Genomic DNA, 12,770 nt, shown 5'->3' on the forward strand with positions numbered 1-12,770 from the left:
CATATAAGATTACAATCAATATCAAACCTAAAAATTTAGCTTCACTTACACATGGGATACGTTGACCTTTAATGTATATATCGGGGTCTGGATGCATTCCCCGGATACGACAAAAATGGGCAATAGTAGTTTTACTTGGCGAGAACTTAAATTCATTCATATCAGCCCACTGGATAATTTTGTCAATTTAGAGTTGTAGTCTTCTCTCAACCATTGCTATTGTAGTTCCAGCAAATGATATGGAGAGATCATCCACAAATAATGTTGAGAGAATATCCCGGGAAATGACTGAGGATATGCCATTAATCACTAGTGCAAACAGGCCACCTCTCCCTTTACCTAAGTGTATGCCTATGGTATCCCAACCGGGTTTGTGCTTCACATAAGGAGGAAGCATGGCCCAGACGTCAGTTAGAGATTTCTAGTACTGTACCGTCCCGCCGATCCTGGTCTTATTAATATTGACACATTTCTATACTGTAATGTAGATTATTTAGTAACTTTTTAAAATGCTGCTGTGTCCCTTCGTTGCCACACCCTAGAACTTTATAACTTTTATGTATTAATAAGGAGCACTTAGAAGATTTTTCATTTTTAATTCAATTTTATAAATTGTGACAAACATTTTCTGTGAAATTCAATGGTACCGTAACTGATTTGGTTATGTGCTAAATAATGTGAATTACTTTTTGTTAAATACACAAACTGTTTGAAAAGATAGAGTAGAATCTGTCATTATCCTCGTTTCCCATATTTTTATCCCTTAAACCGCTACTACCATTCGGCCACGTGACATTCCTTATCAACTGCCACAAGTTAAAATTGGATTATAAAAATAAAGATTATATGCCTTTCACTTATGAAACTTAGGACTGAACTCCTACTATATATACAAAAGTGTATACGTTTACCAAACAATATTATAATTTCACTTTCCAATATTTTTCTCTCAACATGTTTTGAAACTAAGATCATCTAGGCCAGTGGTTCCCAAACTGGGGGGCGCGCCCCACTATGGGGGCGTGAGGACGATACAAGGGGGGCGTGAAGTTATCTGCTTGAAATTACTTGTTTAATAGAATAACAAAATCATTAAAAGAACAAATATATGTCATTACATACATGCAAAGTATAAATATAGAAATTGTGCCTTAGTCTCATAAGTATTTCCAAATAATATATGCCATGTTTTCAAATTATCTATTCTTAAAATTGCAACTCAATTTTGCCAATTTGCTAATGTTCAAACTTTTTTTTCGCTCACTTTGAACCAAATGTTTCGTTTTTAGTTACTGGAATGTACAGTAGGGTTCCGAATTATGCGTGTTTGAATTATACGATTCTCCTTTTATGCAACCTCTATTTTTCAAAAATAAATTTTCTGTAGCTGTGAAACTGTTCAAAGTCTGCGAGTCAAGCACTATAAAATGTATCAAATCTATTGTCTTTCTAAGCATATTGGTAGCCCTAAATACGGTGATTTATAATAAATTTTACAAAACAATATTAACATTACATCTTATTAACATAATTTCATAATGAATAGCCTATTTAAGGATAAAATTCCCCATCAACAATGAAACCAACTGTTAACTGTGCGAGTCCAGCTGAAAAAATGTAAACAGAATTGTGGTTAAGTTCTCGGCAATCATTATCTTTCTCCAACCTTACGATAATTGTAATGGTAGTGTTAATGATGGTATATTAAAGCATTATTTTTGTTTAGTACAGTATATATAAAAGCCTTATTTTTCCCTCTGGGTGTTCAAGGTTTTCACAAGTAGACTGGGTTCGTTTATCGGCAGTGAATAGCCTAAACTACAGTAACGAGTCGGCAATATTTTGTTATATTTTAAACAGTACACATTTGATTTGCAAAGATTAATTTTGTAGAGTAGACGGTAAAGTAAAAATCTCTCTCTCTCTCTCTCTCTCTTGAGAGAGAGAGAGAGAGAGAGAGAGAGAGAGAGAGAGAGAGAGAGAGAGAGAGAAGAGAGAGAGAGAAATTTGATGGCAGAAATCCTCTCTCTCTCTCTCTCTCTCTCTCTCTCTCTCTCTCTCTCTCTCTCTCTCTCTCTCTCTCTCTCTCTCTCTCTCGAATTTCTGCCATCAAATCTCTCTCTCTCTCTCTCTCTCTCTCTCTCTCTCTCTCTCTCTCTCTCTCTCTCTCCCTAAGAAATAAAACCCTAGTTAACATATGTCAACTTGAGTTTAAGAATGAAATTAACATGACAATTGTTAGTTGTGGCGATCAATTCCTCGCTTCAGGAGGTACATGAATCAAAAACACGGCACTCGATTACAACAGCTGATTCTCTCTCTCTCTCTCTCTCTCTCTCTCTCTCTCTCTCTCTCTCTCTCTCTCGTGTTATACAATACTTACAAGTAGATGAAGAAACAAAAATCAGTTTTCTTAAAGTGTCAATTAAATACAAAACAAAAAAATTATACCGTGTATACATCCATTTCAATCATAGCTTAAAATACGGTATCCGATTTCGTCAGCAAACCACTATTTTTTAGGAAACACCATTCTATTCCAGAAAATTTTTACTCTTTAAATAGTCAATTGCGCTATAATAAAACATGTACTTGGGTTTTTAAATTTCGGGTGTGTTTTAAAAATCGAGTATAGCTAACTTCTTTTTGTTTTACTTTTGGCTGTGATTAGATCAGCTGATGTCTAGCTTCCGCTCTCACGAATATGCGCGTACGAATACGTTAACAAAGAATTGTTTACACCATTTCTTAATTTATTCAAACCATCAATACAGTTAATATTACATAAGGACCAATGTGTTATAAACTATATTTATTGTTTAGTACATTTAAAACCATCTCTCTCTCTCTCTGTCACATCGAACGTAATAGTGGTAACCTAATTGTTCGATGACTTTAAAAATAGGCCTAGTACTTTCTTCTTTTACCTTTTTTTGCATATGGTTTTCCTAACTGAAGTTAGGAAAAGTATTTTGGATATGGAAAGGACAATTATCTTTCGTAACAGTTTAGAATTATCGTAAATTATCATTCTGTCATTAGCGGCAGTTTGCTATTGTGGATTAAACGCATAAGGAAAAAAAAGGTTTCCAGCTTTGCTACAAATTTAGGAATTTATATGGATACGGTAAGTAATAACATAATGTTTACTAAATGTTTGTAATATCATTAGTTATCACTTTGATCATGTGTGTTTAATGCGTTCCTTTGTTTATTATGATCGAAGATGGAGCGTAAACAAATGGAAGGTTTCCGTTTCAGGCGGCGTCATAAAGAAAAACATTATATAAATGGCATTCACTTCATTTATTTGGAAGTTCTTAGAAAAAAAATTAAGTAGAGCATTGGTAATAACAAAATCAACATATAATCAATATTGGTAAGATTGCTGTGGATGCAAAAACTAACCTATACACAGATGTGTAAATGCGTCTGTTTCTTCGTTATGATCAGAGATAAACGTAAACAAAACATTGGTTGTCGTTTTCTATTGTGCTTTTTGGCGTGTTTAGGAAACGCATGATATAAAATCGCCTTTATTTTGATAATTTTGGATTTTCAATCATACAACAAAAGCTAGTCTATAGAGTGATGGTTTTGCTATTCACCAGTTGTCTTAAACAATAAGGTATTTTGGGTCGTGTTATAACGGAAACTATATAGTGTTTATACCCATCCTGGTTGTAATTTTAACCATTTTTCAAGTTATTAGAACTTTAAAGTATATTAAATGTTTGATTTATTTACAAGAACAATTTGATATTATAAAGAAATATAGTACAGTACAAAGAAAGTAATGGAAAAGGGTAGTAAACACGTTTGAATAAGCAAGTTGCCGGTTGCCATGGCCAAATGTAATTATTTCTGTTAGTTGTGTGTTTTGAAATCTGCGATTTTCCATTTATACGAGGTCATTCATCGACCAAATTCTCGCATAATTCGGGACCCTACTGTACTTTTAATTGTTTGAGTGGCTTTCATTATTAAAATGTAATGCAAACAGAAATCTGTTTTCCAGTACAATGCTAAGAAATAAATGTAGGAATCATTTCATATAAAAAAAAAAAGAGAGGAGTGGGGGCGTACGGGTCTACTGGAAGCAAAAAGGGGGCGTCAGGTAAGATAGTTTGGGAACCACTGATCTAGGCCATCAAAACTACATCATTATTACAATACTGTATAATCAATAATAACAAAAATAGATTAACCAGACTGCTAAGTCAAAACTTTATAATCATCAATATCAAAATCAGTGTTGTATTAGGAAGTTGGTGAACATGTGAAACTTTTTTTATATTTCAGTTATGAAAAAATAATTATGAAATTTGTCACCATAGTAGGTAACTACAACTTACTTTCAAATCCTTTTGGCAATCCCTATACAGTAATTCCAATTATGACTAGGTGACTCTGTTATACAAATTTATGATTATTACAAAGTCAAGTTCAGATAAATCTCTTCATACAATCTTGACTATCTTGAAAAATAAAATATCAGTAACCAAATCACTCAAAAAATCCATAACTTATTATCAACTTGGGTCTTGAAATGCTACAGTATAGTAAGACCTATTAACTACTTCAAAATATTTAACATGCTTACTGTTCTTCAACAAAATAGTTATGATAAATATGTGTATGGTAGTTTTCCCTCCATTGCACAAATCAAAAGCCAAAAGGTGAAAAATAAAATATCAAGCAGTATTCCAAAAAGTTATCACATAGGAACGTTCCAGTTCTCTGGTGGTAATATGAACACCTTTCCACCTAAAACCCATCCCAATAAGGAGTATTCACTGGAAAATGTTGCCATAAAGAACGGTTTTCTATTCCCGTCCCTATAATAGTGTTTGGATTTAAATGGTCCTGGTGTTGGGGGAAATTAAAATCTTGATTTCTTGAAAACTGGTGTGCATCATTCATGTGAGTGTATCCTGCAGCATTGTTTAAAGAGGAATGATACTCATTACCAATCTGACATAAACCTGAGAGTTGATTTCTCGATGACTGAAATGCATTATTATAGAATCTCCCTTGAGGCTGACCAAGTCTACTAAAAACATCTGGGTTGATCATATCCCAGCTTATACGAGAACCAAAGGCCTGGAGAACATTTTGATTAGTAAGATTATTTTGATGAACACTAGATGGATGTCCCAATCTTCCTGATAAATCATATCTTGCTGTAGAGTAGTGTGGGTTATTCGTTTGGTTAGAGTTAGGAAACCTACAAAAGGGTTCATCTATAGACACATGAGCCATACCATCATCTTCCAATTTCTGCTTCTTCCTAGCTTGCTCGTGCCTACCCTGTGAATGGCTGACATTTGTTGCTGCTGCTGCTGCGTTTCCTTTTTTCTTACTTTTTCGGCTTGCCTTTTTGGTAACTGAAAGTAATCAATACAGTACTGAACTATGAAATTTCTCTTTTTCACAATTATTTCTTAGACTTTATGAAAACAAAAACAAAATGACTCTCTCATATGAAATGCACTGCATGTACAACTTCAAAGTATTTTCTAAGCTCTTTATTATGCTCAAATTTTAATTACCACTAAATCAGAATTAATACATTGCAGAACTTAAGCAGGTACAACAACAAAATTACCAACCCAAACACTATACAGTACTGTACTATACTATAGTGTACTTTGCATTTCCTTACTGAAAATATATCTTTAATTTTGACAGTGCAAAAGGCATGTATTTCTCATTTATATACAGCTCAATGAATATCTACATAATTTTTAAAATTTGGTACAGTAAATGCATTAGTAGAACTCCTAAACTACAATACCCCATCATAATAAAAATATTTTTTGGGCTCGACCCATGTCGTCCTGATGGAAGTTCCCTACGGCAGCTTCCTACTGTATAATATTTCTGCGAGTGATATTACAAGAAAATTACTGTCAGGTATCACAAGGTTCTAAGCCCCGGAACGACTAACCGAAGATATCGTGTATAATGAGGGACGTATCTGAAGATAGCCATAGATATCTGCACCCCCAATAGACTTTACCCAGTCTAATCAACTAAGGGGAAGGATAAGTGAGAGCCATTACATATCCTCTCACTCTAAGGAGCCCGCGTTCCTTTGTTCACAGCGTAGACCTACTGTTGTTGTTGTTTCGTTGTGCGTTCTTTATCAGCTTTTAGGAAGTTTTATTTGCTTATGATGGCTTCTTCTTCATCGTCTAAGTTGAGCACCAACCTCTCTTTACAGTTTACTTTAGCTGTAAGTGTTTTGGATCCCTACGAGGAAAGTTTAGCTTTAACGATGAGGGAGCCGGAGCGCTCCGAGTCCAGCTACCTTGGGAGTCTTGTCATTGTACCCCATTGCCCTTATTTCTCGTGTTCACTTAGTTTATCTTATAAGTTTCATGTTAGCTAGTATTATTTTAGCATTACTATGCTTTGGGCTCTATTTTATGTTTGCATGTACTTTGCATTAATGTATTTTTTTGGGCTCAGGCCATTTCATCCTGATGGAAGGGTTCCTATAGGTAGCCTTCTAAGGGATATTTGCTACAGTGATACTCCCAGAGAATTAAACCAAAGGTCTCCAGGATTCTAACTCCTGGCGCGAGTATCCAATAAAGTATATCGCATAATATCAGGGGACGTATTCTAGATACGACACATGGCAATCTTCACCCCCAAAAGATTTAACGCTCCGGTGCAAAGGGGAAGAGTGGCAAAAGAAAGTGGTGCCGTTTTAGGTACCCGGTGGACCTCCTTCCCTACTACTACCGTGACGCCTTTCCTATTCTAGTAGCCTGCTAAGAATAGTGTTTTCCCCTTTAGCCCGGTGTTTTTTACTAGTTTTTTGGAATTTCAACATGCAATCTCCAGCATCTTCGTCATCTGGAAAGTTGAGTATTAATTCTTTCCAATGTGTAAATTTAGTCTCCCTTTTCAAAGTTAAATTCCAATAATTTGAGTGTGTTTGGGTGAGCCGCGCCGGGACCGGAGGCAGCCATTTTACGACTGCTGTCACCCGTTACATTCGCATATTATTTAGCTAGTAGGGCGACACTTCCCGGTTTTAAAACTATAATATTAGCTAGTTAGGCAAATTATACAAGCTGTGATATTGCATAAGTGAAAATTATTTCTTTTTCTATTTTGTGACTTTACTTATCGTATACGGGCGGGAACCCTGGTGGTACCGATTACCTTGGCCGGGACTCCTACCAGAACCAGGCTACTCTTGCTCATATATACGTTAGTAAAGTAATTCCCAGTTTAGCTTCACCCTTATCGTTCCTTCTCGATTCGTATGAGATGTTACATTCTCTAGAATCTATAGACAACTTACGATAATTATTCTCTCTCAGAGAGAAGAGGCTAAACCCTTCCTCCCTCCCGGAGTGACGCCGCCTGGCAGCAGCCACTGTCTCTCTTCATCGCCGTAGAGTAGAACGATGTTCTTACTGCCCCCGGCTTTGATTCAGATATTGACATACTCAGGGTGCCCTTGTCTTGCCGTCGACAATGTCGTCAGCACAGGAAGCTATGGTTCCCCAGCACATTGTTTGATGATGGCAGCATACCTGCCGCCACCTCTGATATCAATGAACTATAAGACCATCAACCCCTTCCCCCCTCTGTCCTTTAGTGACGTCATGCCGTCACAAGATTCTTTCATCGGTATCCTGACAATTATCCCAGCTTGCTAGGATGACTGTGTTACCGGCTGGTACCCTGCCGGCGGCAGTTAGTTCAGCCCTCTCTGCCACCTTCCCCTTAACTCCCTTCCTTCACAGGAAGATTGTGACGGCTTCCGGTGGAAAACCTAAGATACTTTGTTAAGTCCTCAGCTCTCTCTTGAGCTGCCATCCACATTTATTGCCTCCGACTTCATTGCCGGCAACAGGCCCTTTGTGGATGGGTGGGAGCCAGAATCTGATAGATTCTTTCCCCTTCCATTGGAACTTTCATTCTGTCAACGATGGTACCTTTAGGGGACATGTCTTTCTGTCCTTTTGAGACCGCTTTATCTACTATAAGGTGGGTTCTCTACTAACTGTAGGCGACTACAGCTACAGATTAACATAAAGGCCTTGTTCCTTCCACTTTTGAGGCCTCTTTATGTATGCTGGACATGGGAGCCTCTTTTACGAAAGCTCTTCCGTGGCTCGGTATAGAGATAACCACTACACGTGTTTATGCGTTTTCCATTAACTTGTCCATTTCCCTTTGAGGGTGTGGATTGGATAGATGGTTGATAACTCTATAGGATAGATCCCTATATTGGGTTCTCTCTAGTGAGATTATCAACCTGTATTTATAGTCTTTATATTGCTATAGACTCTTGCTCAAAAATCGATGCGTCAATTGCTTAATCTATTTGGAATACCTGTTCCGTTGCCTCCTGATTGGCTATTTCTCTGCGGAGATATAGGAGCGACGGTTCTTTCCATGAGCATATCTTCTACTTTTTCACCAATTGCAATTACACACAAATTGGGGATTACTATTACCTTTCTTGTCAGCATAGAATGTTACTAATCCATTCTTTTCAGCCTTTGGTGACTGTTAAGAGACCCATGTACTCATTGTACTCTTTTTCTCCTTACAGGCGGTGTCTATAATGGAGATGCACTGTAGAGTGCAGATTTGTGCCAGGACCGTGAGGTATCCTTGCGGTCATGATACTTGTCGCACCCATGCGAAGTGTCAGAAGAGGAAGGGTCCAGTCTCGTACTGGGATCCACAGGATTGCAGTGTTTGCAAGAACCTGCATCATTTGGGTTGGATCTCGAAGGATATCTCTGAGGATGACCAGGTGTTCTTCCAGCAATCCCTTCGCACCTTGGTCAGGGGATTCAAGAAGAATGTGGATCCGAAGGCTCTTTACCTCCCTTCTACCGAGTGGAAGCATATCCTCTTCCCAAGGCAGCACCTGATTCAGTTTTGGGTTACTTTCACCCTAAACCCCTCCCAACCATCCAGCTACAAGTCGACGAGGCATTAAGTGCTATGAGCCTACACTCAGAGAGTATGTCTACGGTCTCCTCTCTCTCTCTCTCTCTCTCTCTCTCTCTCTCTCTCTCTCTCTCTCTCTCTCTCTCTCTCTCTCCGGGTAGAGAATCAGCTCTCCTTTCTACGGTGGAGTCAAATGAAGAGCCCCTCCCTCCAGTAGATGATTCTTACCTGCCGGATGATGCTAGTGTGGGGTCCATCAAGTATTCAGTGGTATCTGCCACTTCAGCCTCCACTACGAAAGTGGCCTCCTTGTCTACGATGACGACTACATCTTCCGTGACGGGAGTGGTCCCTGCTTTTCTTCCCCCGCCATCCCCTGCGGAGCTTTTGGAGCCCCTCAATTCCCAAGTACATCGGGTACTTCTGTGGATCAGAAACTTTTGGCTAACATGAAGGCTTTCGTGGAGGGGAATCAGCAATATCAGAGGATGATGTTTAAAGCCTTGAGTGAAGAAATCCAGGCTTTGAAGAAGCAAGAGGAACTGGTTAAGGATAAAGTCTTGGCCTCTCAGCTACCTTACTGCACGCAGCAGAATCCCTGGAGGTAACCTGGCTACAGGGTGCTTTCCGAGGGTATTCTCCACATTAGCGAGGGGCTAGGCTCCAGACCGGTAGACGATCTGGAATTTTATCCAGATATTGATGACTATCCCTTTTGCTATGTGAGGTTAGCTGAAGGGGTTCCGTTGAGGGATGACACCATCCCTAAAGAAACGATCCTTCTGGAACATACAAGGGCTCAACACCTGGCTGTGAAAGAGATGAAGACGACAGGGTGTATTATTACACAGCTTGGTGCCTTTGGTAAAAGGTTAGCCACCTTTGTGGCTCCGGACACAATGGTATTACCATTTGCTTCAAAGGGTTTCGTGGCTGTGGAGAAAGCCATTTGTGAGGGTAAGTCTCTCCCAGTGTTGGAAGAGTGTAAACCCGTGTCACTCATCCTCCCACGTGATGCTGACCACTGGGTAGATGTCCAGTTTACTTTTGCCGAGGGTAAACTGGATAAGGATGTAGCCAGCTGCCAGTTTAATGAGAAACTGCCCAGGATTCCTGAACACCTTAAGGCTGAAATGGTGACCAGAGAGGGGTTATCAGCTTCAATGTCTCCAGTGTTTCATGGAGATGATGATTGGGAATTTTATGGATACCCCAGTCTTCTCCCTGTTAGCAAAGACTCATCTTGCCACCTTTATGAAGGATCTTCATGCTTTCTTTCAGGCCCGTAGAGCCTGTAGAGAACATGTACTTGCTTCAGCCACTATCCAACATGAGCCGAAACATCTCATCGATTCTAGCATTGATTGATTGCTTGATTTGAAGTTTTCAGGCATCCTGACATCTAAGGTCATTGACACCAATATCATTTAGTCTATATATATACATAAAAAAATAAAAGAATATTCAATTAAAACCATAAAAGTTTAATGTCAATATAAAAGTTAAATAGTTTTCAAAAGACCTGCTACTGGAATAAATCTAAAAATGCCACTTGCATAGTAGGACACATCATGTCCAAGAATCTTGGCAAGGATGAACCTGCCACCCTCACCTCGAGCCTCAAACAAATATCTATTCCTTTAGTTATTATAATTGGGGCATTCGGTCAACAAATGCCTCACTGTTAGAGGTACCAAACAGTTGTCACAATTTGGCTGGTGTTGGCCCTTCAGCAGAAACTCGAGTGTCAACCGAGTGTGACCAATATGGAGACGACAAAGAGAAGTCTCCCATTTTCGGGGCATCATGTCATACCTCCAAGGAGATATGACATTTGTTACTTCTCTCATTTTATTCCCATCTAGACTATCCCAGTGCTGTTGCCATTTATTGCAAAGCAATTTCTTGATGTTAGGTAGGAAGTCATTATAGGGAATGGGATACTTTCTTGGCAGCAACTCTGATGCTGCATTCTTTGCCAATGAATCTGCCTTTTCATTCCCACACACACTTATATGTGCTGGAACACCAAAAAATTCAAACCATTATACCTCTCCGACCAATAATAAAAAGCCATTCTAAAATCTTTGAAACTAGAGGATTACTAGAATTAAAAACTTCTAAAGCTTGAAGGACACTCCTTGTATCACTAAAAATGGTAAAATTACCCTCCTTTTCCAATGCTATTTTCTCAACAGCGGTTAGTATGCCATACAGTTCGGCAGTAAATATCGAAGATGTTAGAGGAAGTGCACCTCTACAATTAAAACCATTACTATGTACTCCAAATCCAACGCCAGCTTCAGATTTGGAGCCATCAGATCTCCTATGTTCTGCAACATGTTCCATAAACAGAAACCTGGATTCTAAGTCAGTCATATTCTTCTTAACTCCAATAAAATATTTACAAAAAGATATCTCTGGTAATTTCCATGGAGGCATTAATGATACCTTAAATGGAAGCACCTTAATTCTAATTATATCAAGACTGTTTAAAAATCGTTTCCCCCATAACCCATAAGGTTGAGGAGATTTTGGGTGCAACTCAAAGTATGTTGAGTGACTTACAAGGCTTGCAGTCTGAAAGACTGAAGAATTAGGGAGTCTTTGCAATCTAAACCAATACCGAATAATAGCAGAAATTTGGTAAAGGTCTAGAGATAACTCTCCAGCATCAACAAGGAGGCTTGGGATAGGTGAGGTTCTAAACGCTCCTGTGGACAATCTAAACCAGCATGATGTATTGAATCTAATATCTTTACCCGCTTGGGTGGCTGAGGAGTATATTTCACATCCATAACTGATTTTGGAAAAAATCAAGGCCTTGTATAATTTTGAAATTCTTTGAGGTCTGCCCCCCATGAAGTATGAGTCAATACTTTTAAAATATTCAGAGCCTCAAGACATTTAGCTTTTAATACTTTTAAGTGAGAAACCCATGTAAGCCTACAATCAAATATCAAACCTAAAAATTTAGCTTCACTTGCACATGGTATCCGTTGACCTTTAATGTATATATCCGGGTCTGGATGTACTCCCTGGATACGTCAATAATGGACAATAGTAGCTTTACTTGTCGAGAACTTAAAACCATTCATATCGGCCCACTGGATAATTTTCTCAATAGAGAGTTGTAGTCTTCTCTCAACCATTGCTACTCTAGCTCCATCAAATGATATTGAGAGATCATCCACAAATAATGTTGAGAGAACATCCCGGGGAATGACTGAGGATATCCCATTAATTGCTAGTGCAAAAAAGGATACACTCAGCACACTCCCCTGAAGAACTCCTTCTTCCTGACACTTACTCTCTGATAAAGCTTCCCCCACTCTCACTTGAAAAACTCTATGTGAAAGAAATGACTGAATAAATAGTGGTAGTTCACCTTTTAATCCCAATTCATGAATTGTTTTAGGTGTGGTATCATATGCCTTTTTAAGGTCAAAAAAGACTGTCACATGGTGCTGTTTGGAAGCAAAGGCTACACAAATGGAGGACTCGAGTCATATCAACACATCAGTTGTTGAGTGCATTTTTCTGAATCCACATTCAATCGATGATAAAATACCCTTCTTTTCAAGGTACCACATCAACCTTGCATTGAACATCTTCTCCATGATTTTACATAAACAAGATGTGAATGCAATAGGTTGATAGTTTGCTGCTAAAAACTTGTCTTTACCGGGTTTTAAAAAGGCTAAAATAATGGCTAGTTCCCAAACACTTGGGTAACTATAATCATGCCATATTCTATTAATAACGGTTAAAATAAATAACTTTGTATTAAAATGTACATGTTTAACCATTGCACATGGAATTCCATCGGGTTCAGGGGC

At 38.4% G+C, this 12,770-nt stretch overlaps 1 protein-coding gene across 4 annotated transcripts in view; it reads right to left on the bottom strand.

Moving 5' to 3' along the window:
• Window positions 1-2,243: 2,243 nt before the first annotated feature.
• Window positions 2,244-12,770, bottom strand: part of LOC137625386 (uncharacterized) — a 622,677-nt gene continuing 612,150 nt past the window's right edge. For 3 of the 4 annotated variants that reach the window (XM_068356252.1, XM_068356251.1, XM_068356250.1), the window contains one exon: window positions 2,244-5,387. In XM_068356252.1, coding sequence (XP_068212353.1) covers window positions 4,768-5,387 — 620 coding nt within the window. In that variant the 3' untranslated portion in view covers window positions 2,244-4,767. The remainder of the gene's footprint in view (window positions 5,388-12,770) is intronic. The other variant, XM_068356249.1, reaches the window with a different exon arrangement.

Source organism: Palaemon carinicauda, chromosome 32, assembly GCF_036898095.1.
Source record: "Palaemon carinicauda isolate YSFRI2023 chromosome 32, ASM3689809v2, whole genome shotgun sequence".
NCBI lineage: Eukaryota > Metazoa > Arthropoda > Malacostraca > Decapoda > Palaemonidae > Palaemon > Palaemon carinicauda.